Source organism: Syngnathus typhle, linkage group LG7, assembly GCF_033458585.1.
Source record: "Syngnathus typhle isolate RoL2023-S1 ecotype Sweden linkage group LG7, RoL_Styp_1.0, whole genome shotgun sequence".
Taxonomy (NCBI): domain Eukaryota; kingdom Metazoa; phylum Chordata; class Actinopteri; order Syngnathiformes; family Syngnathidae; genus Syngnathus; species Syngnathus typhle.
Genome location: NC_083744.1, coordinates 7,322,078 through 7,341,684, shown reverse-complemented (window position 1 = coordinate 7,341,684; position 19,607 = coordinate 7,322,078). Strand labels below are relative to the sequence as shown.

Here is a 19,607-nt window from a genome sequence, read left to right as displayed (position 1 = left end):
CATTGATTCATGATTCATAGTCTTCAGCGGGCCGCTTATGATTGATTTCATGACACAATGCTTCGGGCCAGTTTAAATTTAGGAATTTGGTCTATATATAAGGCGCACCGAACTATAAGGCGCACTATCGGCTTTTGAGAACATTTTAGGTTTTTAGGTGTGCCTTATAGTCCGGAAAATACGGTAATACTTTCTGATGTTGTAACATTTTGTTCTCTATTATTCTTGCAAGATAACAACATTTTTGTAATTTTAACTTTGTTCCAGCAACATTGCAGCTTTGTCCCCTCTTAATATTATGATTTCATTATTATTAATATTTTGTCATCTCCAGCGAGTCTAATTTCTGTTCCGGCAAAGTCAAGCACGGCATCCATCATCTTTTGTATTTCTGCTATTGCTTGGGTGAACACACGATGTAACTATGGCCATTTGAATAAAGGGATTCCTATGATTAGACTATTTGTTTTATATAAAAACAAAAGTATCAAAAGCAACATGAAAACATACATTATGTCGTTTTTTTCACCTTCTTTTTTGTACATTGCACTCACATTCAGTCCTGCCCAAATAGTGTCCCACACATTGTGCTGTTTCAACCGTGGGCCATACAACACAAAAAGGTACACAATAGAAATGCAAACATTGGAGTATTATTATTATTATTACAACGAGAACCTACAAAAAGACCATGAGAATAATCATCATAACAATAATAAAAAGTCAGTGGGGTATTGCAAGGGTCCGCTTCCTTACCTGCATCATGTACCTATTTACATCCTAATAACAAAGCTATTAAAAAAACTAAAGGCTCCAAAAGAACCTCCTAAAAATGTTTTTGTTTTATTTTGGGTTTTTTGATAGTCTACTCAAAACAATGTCCCTTCAATGTATTTACAAGCCTTTTAGAAAATAATTTAATTACAGATACACACTTTCTACAATGCTCGGACCGGAGAGTTACGGAGGCTGCAACACTAAGTACGCCAATAAAACCTCATTGGCTCATAGGGCCTGAGTGGGCGGGGCTAACAGTCGGGTCAGGGTCAGGTGGGTTACATGGTCACAGAGATGAAGTAGTAGAATCGACAATCTCTCTGCCGTTGCACACGGTTGGGACGTAATGGGCGCTGACGGAAACTGCAAAAAAAAAAAAAAAAAAATTGACAAAAATCACATTTGTTATTTATGTATAAAAAGCCTTTTAAGGGACCGTGGACAAATTAATATGAATGGTTTGATTGGGAGAAATGAATTCGTTTAGCTGGAAAAATGTCTAAACTCTGAACAATATACCTTTATAGTGATTTACTGCTTTTGACTTTAATGACTTTAATATTTTGATGAGAATAAAAGGAACAACCCATCTGGCAAGAAACATGAACCGGGAACACTTTATTTGGCGACAAAAAAAGGAGGCAGTGGGCCAGCTGTGGCCCCCGAGCCTCGAATTTGACACTTGCCGTGAGAGGCGTAGGATGCGGCGGCTGCCCCGCTAACACTGAAGCGGTTGAGGTTAAGCCTGTGACTGGTAACGTTCTTCTGGGGCTGGAACATGATGATGTGAACCTTGGGGGCAAACATGCAGCCGAGCACCACAAAACCGCTGAGGCTCACCGAGATGCACATGGTGGTCGTCTGGACCTGGAAGCACACCCATCATAAAGTCAACAAATCTTTAGCAAATTGACACAACTAATGATGTTCTCCAGTTATGAGTTGACTGATTTTTTTTGTGTCTGTTTTGGGTGGCTGACTAACTTTAACAGTTAACTTTTACAGTTTGCTTAACCATAACTTTTTTAGTTTGCTAGAAATAATGTTTCCTTATAGTTTTGTGATAATGCATGTCATACTTTGGGAATTCACAAACGTTGAATTGAGGCAATTGGACTCCTGTTTTTGGATTTTTTTTCTTTTCGTTTTCTGAAAATGCTCTTGAATGATCATTACGCTAAAAAAACAGTGTTTCACTCTTCGTATCATTCAATAAGCGACTGAAAGTGTATCAGTGACTGTTAGGGATACAATTCACTCAAACATCGATTCAATTTTCAGTTCCCGATATCAATTCAAATCTTAAATGAGTCATTTTACAACCAAAAAACGTTTTTATTTGAATATTTGACATGACGTTGCGAATCGATTCTTTTTTAAAAAAAATTTTTTTTTACAAACGTGCCTATTCTAAGCAATTTAAATGAATTTTAAATCCATTTTTGACGAATCGTTACATCCCTGTTGACTGTGGCTCTACTCGTCCACATAAAAGCATTACAATACAGAGACTTAGCCTCTCCATATTATTTTTTAAACAAGATTAGTCACCACTCAGAATTATTCCATTGGTCTACATTTTTAGAGCAGGAGAAATATCAATGGTATGTTTGCGTCTGGTGAACGGTAGTAAGTACTCTGTAGTCACTGGATGTGACATAGAAGATGGGCAGAAAGGCCAGCCAGATGATGCAGGTAGTGTACATGGTGAAGCCAATAAATTTGGCCTCGTTGAAGTTCTCGGGGCACTTCCTGGTCTTGAAGGCATATCTACATAAGAGACAATCATCAGAAACTATGCAGCGGTGACAAATAACCAAGTGCAAATGCTGCTGTTAAAGACAAATGAACACCAACAGGGAGGACGAAACTTACACAGTACACAGGATGACCAGGAGTACGTCGTAGCTGAGCGACAGCAGCATGCTGGCGTCGCGCACATTGCACTTGAGGATGACCGTCTGCCGGCGCTCGGGTAACGTGAAGCGTCGCGTGCCTGGAACTTCCAGCAACAGCCACACGGACACCATCACTAACTGCACCGAAATCAGGCTCAAGCAAATGAAGACCTGTGATGCAAGGTGAGAGGTTAGGATCTCGTTGAACTGCGTACCTGATGTTGTTTTGGACATTTTGGCCTTTGCTGACCTGAGAAGACGGGCTGATGAAGCGTGGCCTGGCCGCGCCCGCTCCGTCCTTGACACCGCCGAAGATCCTGGCGATGCGGTTGGTCTTGGTGAGCAGCGCCGCATAGCAGACGGCGAAGGATGTGCCCAGGCCGAGGCGGCGCAGAGCGCAGATGGCCGGAGACGGCTTGGCCAAGAAAAGAAAGGTCATGGTGTACGACATGAAGACGCCCAGGAGGAGAATGTAGCACAGCTCGCGGCCTGACGCCTTCACCAGCGGTGTGTCGTTGTGGCGGACCAACACCCACAGCACCAAGCCCGTGCACATGAAGCTGAAGGGGCAGATTTAGAGTTAGCATATCATGCATCAATATCAGCTAGAGTTTGTGGATGCAATTGAAAGATGTACAGAGCACACAGGAGACAGGGGACACACGCTTTTTGGAGGGCGAATGTTTTATTCTTCTAGGCTGCCTGATATAACCAAGTGATGACTCATAACGGCAAAAATGTGTTGGGACAAGTCAGGATATCGTTGTATTAACTGGAGTCATGACTTTAGTGCTGCATTAGAGTAGTTTTGTTCCGACTTCTATATACAAACTAGTATACCTACATCAAAACCCAAATTAGCATTGCAATCATTTCTTGGAGCACAGACATGATGCTTCACGACTCACCCCACACAGGCGATGGTAATAGGCCCGATGGCCCACGCGTCTTCCCACATGATGTAATCCTCAGGGAGCTCGTAGCAGGATGTCAGGTCGTCGGTGGGCCACTGACCCGGAGCGCAGGGCGAGCATGTGAACTCGTCGGCCAAGTATTCATGAGGCTCGCATGCGGTGCAGATCCAGCAGCAGTACTCGCCTGAGAGGCACACAGCAAAAAAAATAACGGTGATGGGATTTCTTTTGCTCCCCGACTGATAAGGGTTGGTAAAAATGTAAGCAACGGCTATCCCACCTGCCTGCATTTTCTTCATCTCATTGCGCTCACAAGGGTCACTGCACTGCGAGCTGGGTGCCGCCTCCTTGGGCCACTGAATCAGAGCGCCATTAAGACTCAGACTCTCGGCCCATTCGCCGACCGGCACGTAAGCGAAGCGCTCGCCTGAGCGCTGGTAGCTGAAGATGTTGTAGCGGCCCACGCCGTCACCCTGGGAGTCGAATTTGACGGCCGTCTCGCTGCCGGCGGGGGAGAACGGGGCTGAAGAAGAAATGAAGTGATGAGTGGACAATTACACTAATGCCACAAGATGATTAAAGCAGCGAGCAGTGATGAACGAGCTCTCGAATCTTTTTGAATCCTCAATATAACCATAAAACGGCATACACCGCCCACATTAGGTGGCATGGGCCAAAAAAGATTACAATTTAGCATCACCAAGCTGTCTGGGATACTTAAATCAGATTGGGGGTTTGTTTGTTTGGTGAATTTTTGTTGGAAGATGCTAGCATGTAAACAGAAGAGTGAGGACAGAGGAAGCCGAAATGCCATAAATGACAATCAAGGAGGGAGAGAGTTGAATCTCTCATCCTAACCACCAGGTAAGGCCTGGTGCTCGGGCCCTCATAATAAAATTGCGTCTGTGGTCGATGAGGCTGAAAAATTCACCTTGAGACGTTTTCATCAAGTATTTGCAAAGAGGCTATAAATGCCTGCTATGCTTGGCCATGTCTGCCTCTATCAATGGCCTCCAATCTGTCCCCGAGGCAACATCGGCACAAAAATCACAGCTCTGCAATGAGATCTGACAACACCTCACACCGAAATGCGTCATTAACAAAGGGCCCGTAAAATCATGGAGGCGTGGAGGCAGAGCGTGAGATCCCTGGGCATCGCTCTTGCTGCCCACTCGCTGATGGAATTGGCTTCGGGGGCTCCTCTGTGAGGGCGCTACGCTGAGGAAAAGCGCCAAATTGGTTTGTACACAAGTTGTTAGGAGAGGATTAGCGTGGACCCCGAGGACATAGGGCTAGATTGGAACACTGGCGGCGAGCAGGAATGGTAATACAGAAGCCCGCCAGGAAAAGCAGAACCTAAGATTTGCCGGACGGTGACAAGGTAATGTCGAACGTGACACCGGAACAACCCACCGATTTAACACAAATGATGTCAGATGACACAGCAGAGCATCCATATCAATGGATGAGGGCTAAATAGTAACCCTTGAACCCTTAGATGCACAAGTAACTGGACCATTTATGACCCATTCAAGGACCCAAACTAGGGTTTTAAACTAGAGTTAGGGTTTCAAACTAGGGTTAAAAACTCAGGTTAGGGTTTCAAACTAGGGTTAGGGTTTCAAACTAGGGTTTTAACCTCAGGTTAGAGTTTCAAACTAGGGTTTTCACCTCAGGTTAGGGTTTCGAACCAGGTTTTTAAACTAGAGTTAGGGTTTCAAACTAGGTTTTAAAACTCGGGTTAGGGTTTCGAACTAGGGTTTTAAACTAGAGTTAGGGTTTCAAACTAGGGTTTAAAACTCAGGTTAGGGTTTCAAACTAGGGTTTTGAACTAGGATTATCAGGGCCCGAATCCACACCTCCACAGTCACCGGCTTAGAGGCGCAGAGCACTGAGGTTTTACGTTGCGAAGAGCTCAAGCTGGCTACATTATAAAAAAAATGAAAGCATTATAAAAACCACGTCCTATAATTAGTGAGATATTTGGTAAAAGGAAAAAAAGGCAGACCGCTGGCTCCAGCTTGGGTGTTAAGTGGCTCAGGCTAGCTGGGACTGGGCTGTGAGTGGCATTTAAATTGAAATCTCAACTGGCGTTGACAAGCTTCTCCAATGGTGGCGAGACTTGGTACTTTTATGAAATCCATAAATCACAGAGACAACGTAACTCTTACGTTACCGTCACAGGAAATTCTTCTTGTCAAGTCTATTTCGGAGTTTGGGGGGGAGGCGATAAATGTTGGGGTGACAGCTAAATGAAAATGATTTAAATAAGCCTTGATAATATCTGCAGACGAGGAGAGGGAGATATGAATCCATTATACTGCCAAGTTGGCAGATAATAAAGTCTGTTAATAACACTAAAGCAATAAGACAAGCTGGGCCTCTTATTGGACATTTATACACACCAGCACAACAGTTGGCCACTGATTATCATAACGGCAGTGCCTTATTAAAATCTATGCTGAACCGTGATTAGCGATGTGTGTACAACGAAAACTAGAGATGCCCCATTTCAAAGGGCATCAGCCAAAACTTACACCAATGACCTTGCTTGAGTCCCTTTTTTGCACAGCTTGTGAGAGGGCTAACAAAAAACCTCGAGAGTGACGAATGTCAAGCTGAGTTCAATGTGACCACTCGTCACAGTGGGCAGCGGCGCTTCGGGCTATGGCCTGATGCCAAATGCTGACATTCATGCTAACCCTGAATCTACATCACAGTGACAAGCTAATATCATGTTCAGCAGCTTTAAATTTCAGCCCACATTAGGGCTTAGCTTCTAAGTACAGCAACCAACCCATGCAGGGAAAATATGCAAATAATTGACACCCATGTAAAAAGGCTTGCTATTGACTATAGATAACGCAAGATGTCAGCAAAGCACTTTTTGTATTAGTTATGGCGTGACAAGATTAAGGTCCTCCCCCCCCAAATAATAAAACAATATTTTTTCTCCTGGACATGACTGTTAAATCAAAAAGGCACATTTATGACTGCTGAACTGCAACTGTGTGAGGGTGCACTGTATGCTTCAATAAGGGGCTAATTATTGTGTAATAAAATACTGATGCATTTACGGCCATCATTCTTCAATAAATCACAATGGAAAAGATGAATGAGTAGTCTTTCAACAGCTTGTATTGGCAAAGCAGTAAGAGCATAGTACTTCAACGATTTATTATACACTGAAGCAGAAGGAATTGATAAAGGCTGTAACACTAGCCAACAGTGATCAAATAATTTATTAGCTGCAGACCTCTGTCCATGAAAAGATGGAGTAGCTGCTGAAAGAGAGGAAAAAGCAGCCTAATTGGCAAAAAATGCTACAGATTAAAAAAAGGGGTAGAAATTAAAAACACAGTTTATTCTATTTTGGCATGATTGTATGTTTTTATACCAAGTGTGATTTTTCTATTTTTAACTTAATGCCACTGGCAAATTTCAATGAATAGGAGTGGAAGACAGCCTCGCTAAGCTTGTCTGTGAAATTCAGGCTTGTAAACCATGATGGTGACCAACAGATTGTGGATGGTGGTATTGTGTGTAGAAGATCAAGATTAGGGATGAATTGCAGCTTGAGAAATGCTAACATGTTGGAAGTTGGACAAGTTTAGACGGCTAACAATCAAACAACAGCAGTATTACCCCCAATGACTAATCGTTCTCCTTGCCGCTCAAAGCTGTGTAACTTTTTACTGTGATAGTCCTTACTTCCATTAAGAGAAAACTAATCAAACAATGTAAAACTCAGTAAGGATTCAAAGGTGTATCCGAGCTTTCATGCGCTCTCTAGTGTGCAGGTAACAAGGGAACAACACGCTTTAATTCAAAAGAAAAGCCGCTGGGTATAAAAGAACGGGCTAAAAAAAAATGAAGGTCAGAGGTGTGATAGTGATATCTGTGCATGCAGGGATAATGTAGGATGACGAAATGGTAAAAAAAAACAAGTACCATGAGAGCGAGAACAATGTCCTACAGCAAGTATCCAAAATGAGAAAGTGCTTATTATTCCAGATTAGTGGTATGGTGAAAAGAGGCTTTTCCATTCCGAATGAGTAATTAATTATGTTCTCGAGCATGTCGGGCTAAGTCTTGCCCAAGGGGGATTGTGGGTATTAAAGGAGGGCAGCGAAAGAGAACACGAGATAAAGAGAGACGACGACAAAGGAGCTTGCTGGCTGGAAAAAGTCATCTAAAAGTGAGGAGATTAAGGTGGCCGGTTTGACTCCACTTTTTTTGTGTGATGCAAATTTGAAATTGTAATTAGGCGAGAGGATAGACAACATTACAATACATTACTAGAATACCTCATAGTGAACTACTCATTCCATTTGCAGTAGAATTGCAATATGGTAAAACAAAATAAGTGATTATACCAAGCTTGCTAGCAAAATGAATCCATGAATTGAATAGAAACCCTGGTAGAGTTGACACAAACAACTTTCACGTCTTAGTGCACAGCTCCTTCTCAGAGTGGCCAGCACAATAAATACTTGTTTACATCCGAGATGCTAGACCTAAACAAGCTAGACTAAAGAACATGACTGCGTTTGACTTGATACTCACCTTTCAAATCATTTCGAAGTCTAACTGTAATTGTCATAACTGCTCCCGCCAGCAAAATGAATACATATTTAAATCTTGTCAAAGGGAGGCAAAATCCAAACCTTGTTTTGCTAATTATTTGGATACACACAATTCTTCCTACATATTAACTTAATCCAAATCTATTTTCAAAAATAATGGAACTAAATGTATCTGTAATTAATTTTATAAAAAGAAAACTGTCTATACCCTGTATTTTAATACTATATACAGGTGATTTTGAAAATACTGTGTGTACCACTGGTAAAAAAAAAACCCCTCTAATTTATATGTATAGACACATATAGAACATAAAAATCAATCAATGCACTGCAGATGCTATGAATGGCATTTCATGGACAAAACCCTCCTTTTATATTCACCCCAGAGAGTTGCTGAACTTAGTACACCTGTGGCCAGTGCATGGCACATAAAAGGAGCACACTTACAGATCTGGACATGGAGATGCACTCCTATGTCACAAATGTGCACACACAGAAACACACAGTCACTATATTTATTCTCCTCGCAGAATTTATCCCCGGGGGGAGGGGGGGGGTAGCAGCAGTGCCAGCACACAAGGGCGGGAAGACTCAGCAGAGCGATGCATAGGCAGAAAGGTGTATTAGGAAGGTAACCGAGATACAAAAGACAAAAGGAAGACTGTAAGAGGAGATGCAAAAGCGTGGGTGAGGGGGAGCTGAGAGGTAAGGATAAAGAAAGGCAGTGGGTGAAAGAGAATGGCAATAGAGGTGCCGGCGTTCGATTGAGAAATACTTGAAGGACAAATGGAGAGCGGGATGAAGTAGGCGACAGACTGACACAGAGAAATGGCGAAGGCAGGAGAGCAACCTTGTGAAGTCTGAGTGGGATGTGCTGTTTTTGAATGTGGCGAGAGAACACTTTCTAGGTGCGAAAGAGGAGGAGGAGAAGGGAGTCTGAGGAAAAAGATGGCGAGGGACGGATGAGAGAGACAGCGACAGTGATGGAGAAGGAGGAGATGAGAAAGGTTTTTCTCGAGCATCTTAACGTCGCAGTAAACTCTTTGCCTCTCATTATGGCCCAGGTGTCATGCACCCACGCACGCGCTAACCACTAACTAGTCCTCCTACATTTTCCAGACATGTATAACTAAAACATTTGGGGTGAATAAAAGCAGTGTTACACCATGTAATGCGTGTGTGTCTTAAAGCACAGCTCCTCCTCGAACCTCGTCTCTCAAGAACAATACAGCCATGTTTAAGTCCGCAAACTGTCGTACCACGGGCTGCAATTGGCCCCCGGGACGCGGCTTTGAGACCCATGCTTTAGGTGAATAAAAACTCAGACAGGTCTCAGACACAGTACATGAATCACTTTTCTCATAACTTAATTGGCATGCAGCTCAATTAATTAACATAAGAATAAGAATGTGACTGAAATACCACTCATATCGCAATGAATACATGACAAAAAGAAAGGCTAAAACACATATGTATCGTTATCGTTTGTCCTTACAATGATCGGAAGACTGAAACAGCTTAAACAATTGTTCTGTACTTGGACCTCTTTGAAGATAAGACAAAGATGGCTAAAATAGCTATCGGCGGAAATACGAAATAGAGGATATGACTCTGACTGACTTGGCATTCTGTTTAGCCCCCACAAAGACAGGAAAACAAACTATGTCTCCTATGCATCATCACTATTTGTGTGTGTGTCTGCAATCGTCAACAGTGTCTGCTTGATTACCATAGCAACCAGCGAGATGAACAGAATGTGAACACACAGCAGTAGCAACCCGACTATGAGAACCACCTTCACGAGGTGTTGGGCGTTCCTCCAAAAAGTTGACATTCTCAATGGGGTTGACAACAACACAGAAACAGCTGCAACAACAAAAACCACAACAACAGCAGCAGCAGCAGCAACAACATCAACAACAACAGCAGCAACAGCAGTGCGCTGAAAGCAACACACACTCGAGGACTGTTTTGTCCGCGGCAGCTTGGATAGCTTGCCCTTCTCTCAACACTTTTACTACTTCTGTTGACACGTGTGTGAACAGCAATAAAAAAGTAGCATTTAAACAATGATCTACTGTGTTCATCCAGCCATTGCGTGGCCTCATTAGGGTTGCGGATAAGGTGGAACTTGTGCCATCTGACTTTGGGCAAGTTTATGAATGTTTTAGGTGTTTCCTGATAAAATTCTATTAACATAGATTTTGGATTTACCAGAGTACTTAAAAAAAGAAAATAGACAACAAATAAGATCGAGATAGACAGAAAATAAAATAAACATGATTTTTCAGGGGCGGCTCGGTGTCGCACTGGGTAGCACGTCCGCCTCACAGGAGGGTGCGGGTTCGATTCCACCTCCGGCCCTCCCTGTGTGGAGTTTGCATGTTCTCCCCGGGCCCGCGTGGGTTTTCTCCGGGCACTCCGGTTTCTTCCCACATCCCATAAACATGCTTGGTAGGCCGATTGAAGACTCCAGATTGTCCCTAGGTGTGAGTGCGAGTGCAAATGGTTGTTTGTCTCTGTGTGCCCTGCGATTGGCTGGCAACCGGTTCAGGGTGTCCCCCGCCTACTGCCCGATGACGGCTGGGATAGGCTCCAGCACGCCCGCGACCCCCATGGGGACTAAGCGGTTCAGAAAATGAATGGATGGATGGTTTTTCAGTGGCAACAGTTTCCAATCCAATGTAATAAATAAATAAATAAATAAATAAATAAATAAATAAATAAATAAATAAATAAATAAATAAATAAATAAATAAATAAATAAATAAATAAACAAACAAACAAACAAATAAATAAATAAATAAATAAATAAATAAATAAATAAATAAATAAATAAATAAATAAATAAATAAATAAATAAATAAATAGAATCCCAAGACCTGTCAGTGTTTCCGCCACATTTGCAATGGTTTCTGCAAAAACATGCACCAGCTGGTATCTGGATAGTTATGACGCTATCTCCAAAATATATGAAGCATTAGAAATAATAAATGCTAGTAGTACTTGAAAGGACACGTATTAGATGTTTTTAAATCAAAAGGAATGGTGTAAGACAATAAATACTTGAGTCCTTCCCCAGCACAAGGGAGTGTAACAGACTGCTTTGGAGTTAGAAAAGCTACCTCGTTCTCCTGTTAGCGCTGTTTTGATGTCTCAGTGCAGGAAAGAAGCACCTCTGTACCTGTGTCAGTCCCTGAGATGCTGCAGTTTATTTATACCACTCCCTCTGTAGCACTATCTGTCAGTCAACACAATACCGCACCACCACCCCTCTCCGGCTTCTCCGCTGACAGTGGCAGATGCAGCGGCAGGCAGTCCACTATAACGCACAACCAATCTCATTAGTGCAAAAGGGGAATAATATACCTTGCGGATTAGCCACCACTCTCATTCCTCAAAGCAACTTTGTAGTGGCGTGTCGCCGGTAATAGTTGTCAACAACTGTCTGCTGCCTAACAATACATGGAAATTAAGCCGATTGGTCTCAGGACTTGGATATGAGGCTGAGAAGGATAACGGCTACACAACATTTGGTTTTCTTGCCTTTTTGCGTTATTACATCAGAGTTGGCAAATATAATTACAGTCTGCACTGAAGAAGTTCGGATAGGGAAGTAAAAAGTAAAAGTCTGAGTACTGATTCAACTCCTTGACTTACAGTAAGTAAGAAGCACAGACTCTGAACGATGAAATGTACCGGAGTATTAAAGGTTAAAAAATACCTCGCTGATAATTATCGTAAAACCTCTACTTCCGAACGTCTATACTACGAACTGGAGCTTCAAGATTTTTTTGCCTCTTCTTACGAACCAAATTCGATTTCCGTGAGCGACTCTCGCAAGAATGTTTTGCCTCGTCTTACAATCCAAATTCCACCTCCGAACCTGTGAGCGACTCTCTCAGAGTGTGTCTGTGACATGTCTGTGCATGTGTGTCATTTCCCAATTTCCTTATTGTCTCTACCCTTCGCTCGGCCACTCTCCATGTTCCTATGTGCTGTATTAGCATTAGCATGTTGACAAGTTCATGTTTAGTTTCATGTTCATGTTAGAATGTAGAAAACAAAGGACATAACTTTCCATCTAACCATCCATTTATATCTATGGATTTCTATCCATTCATCCATATCCGTCCGCCTGCCCGCCCGCACATCTGTCCGTCCGTCCGTCTATTCATTCATCCATGTCGCAGGAGTGCCCCTGGCTTTGACGGTTTTTCAATAGTAGTAATAGTTTCCACGCAATCTTACCTGTGAAGCTGACGTTCAAGATGAAGTCTCGGTAGAGTCTGCGGCCATCCAAGGCCTTCATGTTGTCGCACAGCGTGCTGGTGTTGAAGCAGAGGCTGCGCTGCATATTGTTCAGGGCGTAGGCCATGGCATACACCGCGTTTACCACAAACATGATCTTGGACTCAGGCTCAAAGTTGACCTTGTCCATGGATAGGTCCTTGTCGCAGGGGCTCAGAGGCGCTTCCCCTCCACCGTTGCCCAGTGAGCACTGGAAGCGCTGCTCCCAGAATTCCTTGAACCAGGGGTTGCGGAGGTTTTTATAGGGGTTCAGACTGAGGAAGTAGCGGTTGAACTCTGGCACGTGGTTGGCGGATAGCTCCAATGTGATGGCTCCTTCGGCGGTCACCTCATTGCCCTTAACGATGCTTTCCTGCGCCCCCCAGCCATCGCTGGCCACCCAGATGAAGGAGGCGTTGAGCCCGGCGGCAGCGGCCAGCAATTCTCGGGCATCGTCACTACGCAGGAACAGGACGGCCACACGGGCGTTGGGCTTCTGGAGGAGCTGGCGGATTACGGCTTCGTATGACTTCTTGGCGTTGGAACGTCCCACCTGCAGTATACGGATCCAAGCTGGTGAATGAATAAAAGTCCACCAATACAGAGTAAACACACCGGGTCAAGCTAATTGTTAAAATGTTTTGTTTCTTTTTCTTCGTTTAGAACAGATCAACACTGAAATAATGATACAAGCTATCTGATTATGGTTATTGGTATCAGGGAAATATACAACAATGCACATTAATGACTTGTGATATGATTTGTATCCTAATCATATCATATCTTACTTTCTCCGACGTGGCAATGCAGATATTCCTCATGCGGGCCTCCTGCTCAAAGGCTTCAATGCCCGTTTCGCCATAGTCACCCTCCGACGCCACCGTGGAGACGTAGGTCCAATTGAAAAAGCGCAGGATCTCCGCCATGGCCTTGGCCTGGTAGAAGTCGGGTGGCACGGTGCGGGCAAAGTAGTCGTATCGGGTTTTGTCGCTGAGCTTGGCGCTGGTGGACGCGTAGCTTATTTGGGGGATCTGGAAGAGCCTGAGAAGGTTGGCAACCTGGATAAAGGATAGTTGACAAAATCTTGAGGTCTTTGTGTCATAGGTGATATCAATGTTATGCTGAACTGATGTTCTGTGTCAAGAGTCTCATTTCAGCCATTGGATTATTTTGGTCATAAAAATTGTTTTGTGAAGCGATGAAAAAAAAGCGGATAAATCACCCTGGATGTTTGACAATGTTGATTTCACTTTATGAATGTCCAAACAGAGGCCCTTGGCAAGTCCACACAATAAAGAAGTTGAGCTAAATAAAACTAGTGTACCTTCCACTCCCTTCACAGATCTCTAATACAGTCCAGTGAGAACAAAAGAAAAAAACCCTCCAAAACATGGAAAACAACCCCTTTGCTGCACAACAGTCACCAGAAAATCCCCCAATGCCTGTTTATAAGGAATCTTTCTAGTTCGATGGCAAGTAAAAAAGGGTATACAGAGGAGCTAATTGATGTGTTTCGCTAATGTCAAAATACATCAAATGTGGAATTATTCAGTGTCATGGACACATACAAGCACACACTCTGCATTCCTCTTCTCACTGCTTTGAATTGGCCTGTGTATGTGTGCGTTTTTAATTAAGCGCGTTAATGAAAGTTTGATCAAAAATGACTGCTGGGCCTTCATCAAAAAGAAAAAAAGAAGCTTGGAGTGTAAAACCCATAAAAAAGATTATTTAATTAATTCATTTCTCCCCCCCCCCTTTCAAAGATAAAATGTCAATATATTTGGAAGGTTGCTGCTGACGGCAATTGTGAATAATGGGATTTGGTGAAGATACCAATAAAGAGCGACGAATGACACACGCACGCACACACACACCTACTGTATGTACTGTATGTACACAGTATGTAACAGTCATGTGGTTGTCTTGTACGTTTCGCTTTCTTTAATTCAACCTATCACTTCACGCTAGTTATGAATGATGATATTCTGGTCATCTCTCACTGTGTTCACTGTGGTGTGGTGCAGTGCGACCCGTGAGCTGCTGGGCGAACCTCATAGTTAACAGAAGGGTTACTGAGCTAATTGAAATGCATCGAGTAGCTAATTTGAATTGTTAATGATCACTCGCACTAAAAGTTCATGCAGGACTGACTCATGCATCATATGAGCATCTAAGGCAGTGGAAACATCATAACCACACACGCACACACACACACACATACGAACAGATGCCCTCAAAGACATGTAAACAGCACAATCAAACATGCATATAATGAGGCAAATAAACACACAACCATTCTTTGATGGATTCTCCCATCTGCTGTGATCCGGCACAATGAAAAAAGAAGCAACGGACGAAGAACAAAATGAGAAGAAAATGTGTCTGCTGCCTAAGTAGACGATAAAAGGAATAGGGAAAATGGATGCAATAGTGCGACACAGTTCTGGACAAAAAAAAGAAATCCAAAATTGCAATATTGTGATGTAGTAATATTTTTGCTCATTGTAATCATGGTACATAATATTTGGTATTTATGTATTTATTTTTAACTTTTCTGTCTTGAATTTTTGTCAATACTACCTCCAAAACTTTATAAATATATTATAGATTTTAATCATGGTGCATAATATTTGGTATTTATGTATTTATTTTTTAATTTCTTTGTCTTGAATTTTTGTCAATACTATTGCCAAAATTTTACAGTATATATTTATAAATATACATAGGACAACAATGCATTGGGAAATCAATGAATTTAGTGACAACGCTTGCAATTCAAAACAAGCCGCAAAGCAAAAACCTTTGTCATCTGTTTTCTCAGTAAATAGCAATTCTCACTAAGTTACATTACCTATTCTTTGCAGGAGATAAAGAATAAGGTAAAAGGCAAAAATAAAAGAATATGAGTAAGTCGTCAAAAGAAAAAATCGTGCCACACCCATTTCCCAGTAGCAAATCCCGGAATATCATTTTTATATTTTGGCATTCTCATGATTATTTTGTTCAGTAAAATGGTGATATGAACCACCCGCCCGCTCCCACGCACAGAGTCAGACACATATTGATGGCTGCTTATGACGGCGTGGGCAGGTTTTAAGCTTTCAAACTGGGCGTTGATTTAAATGTCACGGAAGGTCAGAGGCACATCGCTCCATTAGTTGCCCCCTGAACAAGCAGGACAAGCAGCAGACTTGAGGAGCCTGCCGGGATACTATTGGAATGTGCTGCTGATACGCAAAAATAACATTCAATAAAAATTGGTGCAGTGTGGAGACCGTTTGAAATTCAAGTCACATCCACACTCGCGTGCATTAGGAAGAATACCAACTCTGTGATTATTGGTAAAATGTAAACACTTCAATGAGAAATACATGTGAGGAGTCACACCGACTCGAGAAACAAGATGATCGATTGCCCCAAAACAGGAAAAGCTGCAGCTAATATTTATTTTTATATTTGATATTTAATCTATTATTACCTATTATTTCATACTATACTTTTTTTGTCATCAAATATTTTTGGGTAAGATGTTATATATATAATTTTTATGTTTCATCCAATATTTTCATCCTAATGATTTATCATTTTTTCTGATTAGATTTTTTGTTTTGGATTTTTTTTTCTAATAAAATATTCTTTGTAGTGTTCCTAATGTTGGTGTACTCTTGGCAAATCCCTGACACGTGATTACAATAGCCGTATTAACTCGAGCAAGAAGGGTGATGCGCAACAAAGAGTGGATTCCTAGCAGCACACACTTCTGGGGTGTTTTCATCAGCTGCCTCTGGACGCAGTAGGATGGGAAGAAGAAGAGGAAGAGGAGGAGGAGGAGGCTGAGGTCAGCACAGAGTCTCCAAATAGCCGGCAGAGATGCTTCACAATGCACATAACAGGTCTACAAACAAGCCAGCTGTCAGGTGCCAAATGCTTAATCAGCCCTCCGCGTTCTCTTTCTCTCGAGTTTATCAAAGCAAAACCTCTAAGGAAATGCAGAATGTGCTTCTGCAAAAATAGAGCGGCTTGCAGTATAATATTAAAGGAATCAAGTGAACATTTTAAGAGGATAAAGGTCCTTAAGGGAAGACATTTTATGAGTACAATAGAGAAATTTGAAGAGGAAAAAATCTTAATACACGTAAAAAAAAAAGTCTTGATGGGATAATAAATTGGCACCTATGAGTACAAAAGAGCAAAAAGTTGTTTTGTTTTGAAAAAATAAAGTTGTACCTACTACAACTTTAAGAAGAAAAGTTTAATAATTTTATAAGAATTAAGTTGAGCAAATAATACAAAGAAAATGCTGTGATGTTGTAGTAAACTTGTGATTTGTGAGAATAGATTATTTCAAAATCAATAAAGTTGGGGTCGTAGTTAGGTGATTGAGTTGAGAAAATGTTTTGATTCCACGGAACATGACAAAAGTTAAATAAAGATGGTTAGAAAAAATGTTAAGGAAAAACAAAACCAAAATATGAACATGGAAAAAGAATACACACCTTTCATAAAATAATCTGGAAAAATGATAAGCTAAGTTTCAGCCATCACATTAAATGAAAAAATTGTACAAATCGTGCATGGTAGCAATATTTTACAAATAGTAATCTTTCCAAGGAAGAGAATTTTCTAGAAATGAAGTGAGAATATGAGAATGAATGCATGCTTTCACAAGGAAAAAAGTCATTATTTCTTCCTTGTAATGAATGCTTGTAGTTATAGTTTTGTATTCAGAATTTTGTTTTCCCCGTAACACTCCATTATCAGCAGATACCTTGGCAAGCCTTGAAATTGTATTAATTCCGCTGAAACAATAACACCACGTGCATTCAAACGCAATAACAAGCAATTTTCCCCATGAAGGAAGAAAATGAGTCTCCTGTCATTTATTGGCTGTCAAACTGGTCAAACACAAGCAGACAAACAATCCTAGCGAAGGCTATAAAGATGACAGGCAGAGAGATAAATAAATCACCCATCACAGCCTTGCGGTGAAATTTCGAGCTAACAACAAACAGATGCATTTAATGTGACGTTTAAGCTTTTGCTTTTAAATATCTAAACAAGTTGGTGAATGTAACTCGCTGTAATTAAGTAATGAATTGAGTAACTATAACTGAGTAACTGTGATCATAACTAAATAATGCAGTAAATAAATCATAGTAAGCAAAAAAAAAATCATTCATCTGAACAACATTCCGTTTTGGCTGCCATGTGTGCAGCGTCCTGTGTTACCTGGATGGAGACGCTGCTGAAGGAACCGCCGATGACGCCAGCGATGGCGAGTGGGTTGTCATCCTGCAAAGCGTAAGAGCCGTCTGGACAGATGAACTCTGAGTCGTCCACCTTGGTGAGAGACGCGCGCACAAACTCCAGCGCCTGCAAGAATGCACTCATTAAAACTGCATGTTAGGGAATCAGTCCATAGTGAGCGTTATTAGATTTGTAAAGGCAGAACGTTTCATACAGTACTTGTACACCAAATGAACAATCAGCATATTATTATTGATAATAATAATAATAATAATAATAATAATAATAATAATAATAATAATAATAATAATAATAATAATAATAATAATAATAATAATAATAATAATAATAGGGCGCCACGGCAGGGCACTGGTTAGCACATCCACCTCACATTTCAGATATGCAGGGTTCAATTCTAGCTCCGGCCTTCCTGTGTGGAGTTTGCATTGTCTCCCCGTGCCTGCGTGGGTTTCATCCGGGTACTCCGGTTTTCTGCCATATTCCAAAGACATGCATTGTAGGCTCATTGACCTTTCCAAATGGTCCTTAGGTGTGAGTGCGGATGCTTGTTTGTCTATGTGTGCCCCGCGACTGGCTAGCTACCAATTAAGTATTTAAGAGAGTTTCATTGCACGTGCGACCAACCTGCTCCAGTGCGTAGGTATCTCGGGAGCACGTGTCCAGGATATGGACGCCAAGCGAGACCCCGGGCAATAGAATAGGATCCCGGTTGATGGCGTCGATAGCAAACAGCATGGCCTCCAATCTCTGGATTCCTCGGTCCTCGTTGACACGGCCGCACTCCTCCATGCCGCCTCCTTTCTCATGCACAGGGAACAGGCCGCCCAGCACCAGGTCACCTTCAATGCGGATCTCCCGACGGGACGGCGGCGGGTCTCCGACAGACAGCAACACGCCTCGACACATCATCACCAACACAAGAGCACGGGCCACCATGATTGGGGGTTGGGAGTGGGGCTGGGTGAGGGGGTGGAAGGTTAGGGGTGAGGGGCTAAGGGTGGAACGGTGGGGGTCACTTGGAGGTCCATGAAATGCTAGAGGACGACAGGCAGAGAATTGCGTGTTGAGGGATGCACCATGAGGGCATCAGCCCTGCAAAATAGAAGACAAGTCATCTGGATCAATTATACTTCTATTAAATTAAAAAGAAATATATATATATATATATATATTATATATACATACACACACACACACACATTTCAAAGATGGACTTTATATCTTAATATCAGAAAGTAGGCAGTGATGCATCTGCTGCCATGACTAACACGGATTTGGAATTGTTTGAAGATTGTGTCTTGCTGATCTCCAGTCAGCTATCCTTTAGATCACATGGTCAACCTTTTCCTTCTTCAAGCTGTGCGTGGGTGTGTGTATGTGTGTATATCCATTGTATCAGGATCAGACAGCTTAGATGGCTGCTCGATACATGAGACTACTCATAGCACAAATCAGAAAAGATGCTCTAATCTGATTTCGCTTGCAACACTTTTCCACTCTCCCCCGGCGAGTGTGTGCATGTGTGTATGAACGATTGTGTGTGTGTGTGTGACAACAAGGACATCTGATACTAGCAAGTTCACGACTCAATCAAAGTTATCAGAGGCTGTGTTTTGGCTGCTGTGTTGACTAAAGTAATAACCGACCTTCACCTTAAATACTAAAACTTGAGAAAAAGCAGCACAAATTGGTATAATCGAGCGGAACACCACAGAAACAACTTCGACACATCACATATATGTAAACTGAATGTGATTCTGTTGAAATATTTTAAGTAAAATATTTTGTCCTCCAGGAAACCCTCGTATCCTCTTTTGACCAGCCGCCACTGCCGCAACAAAAACAAACAAAAAAATCAGTTATTTGAGTGT

At 42.0% G+C, this 19,607-nt stretch overlaps 1 protein-coding gene across 1 annotated transcript; it reads right to left on the bottom strand.

Annotated features, from left to right (window-relative positions):
• Positions 1-1,063: 1,063 nt before the first annotated feature.
• On the bottom strand, positions 1,064-18,672 carry grm3 (glutamate receptor, metabotropic 3). Its single transcript, XM_061283292.1, has 11 exons — positions 18,361-18,672; positions 17,698-17,841; positions 13,254-13,523; positions 12,427-13,018; positions 3,870-4,112; positions 3,584-3,773; positions 2,926-3,235; positions 2,653-2,846; positions 2,415-2,547; positions 1,464-1,644; positions 1,064-1,140 (listed from the first exon to the last, which is right to left on the bottom strand). The coding sequence occupies exons 1-11, from the start codon at positions 18,670-18,672 to the stop codon at positions 1,064-1,066; spliced, it is 2,646 nt and encodes an 881-aa protein (XP_061139276.1).
• Positions 18,673-19,607: the final 935 nt, after the last annotated feature.

Excerpts from the sequence above, each read along its gene's own strand:
- grm3 (XM_061283292.1), bottom strand. The coding sequence starts at position 18,672 with ATGGTGGCCCGTGCTCTTGTGTTGGTGATGATGTGTCGAGGCGTGTTG. Across the intron at positions 2,847-2,925 it reads TCATCAGCCCGTCTTCTCAG|GTCTTCATTTGCTTGAGCCT; the intron begins GTCAGCAAAGGC and ends CTTGCATCACAG. Across the intron at positions 2,548-2,652 it reads CTGGTCATCCTGTGTACTGT|ATATGCCTTCAAGACCAGGA; the intron begins GTAAGTTTCGTC and ends TCTCTTATGTAG.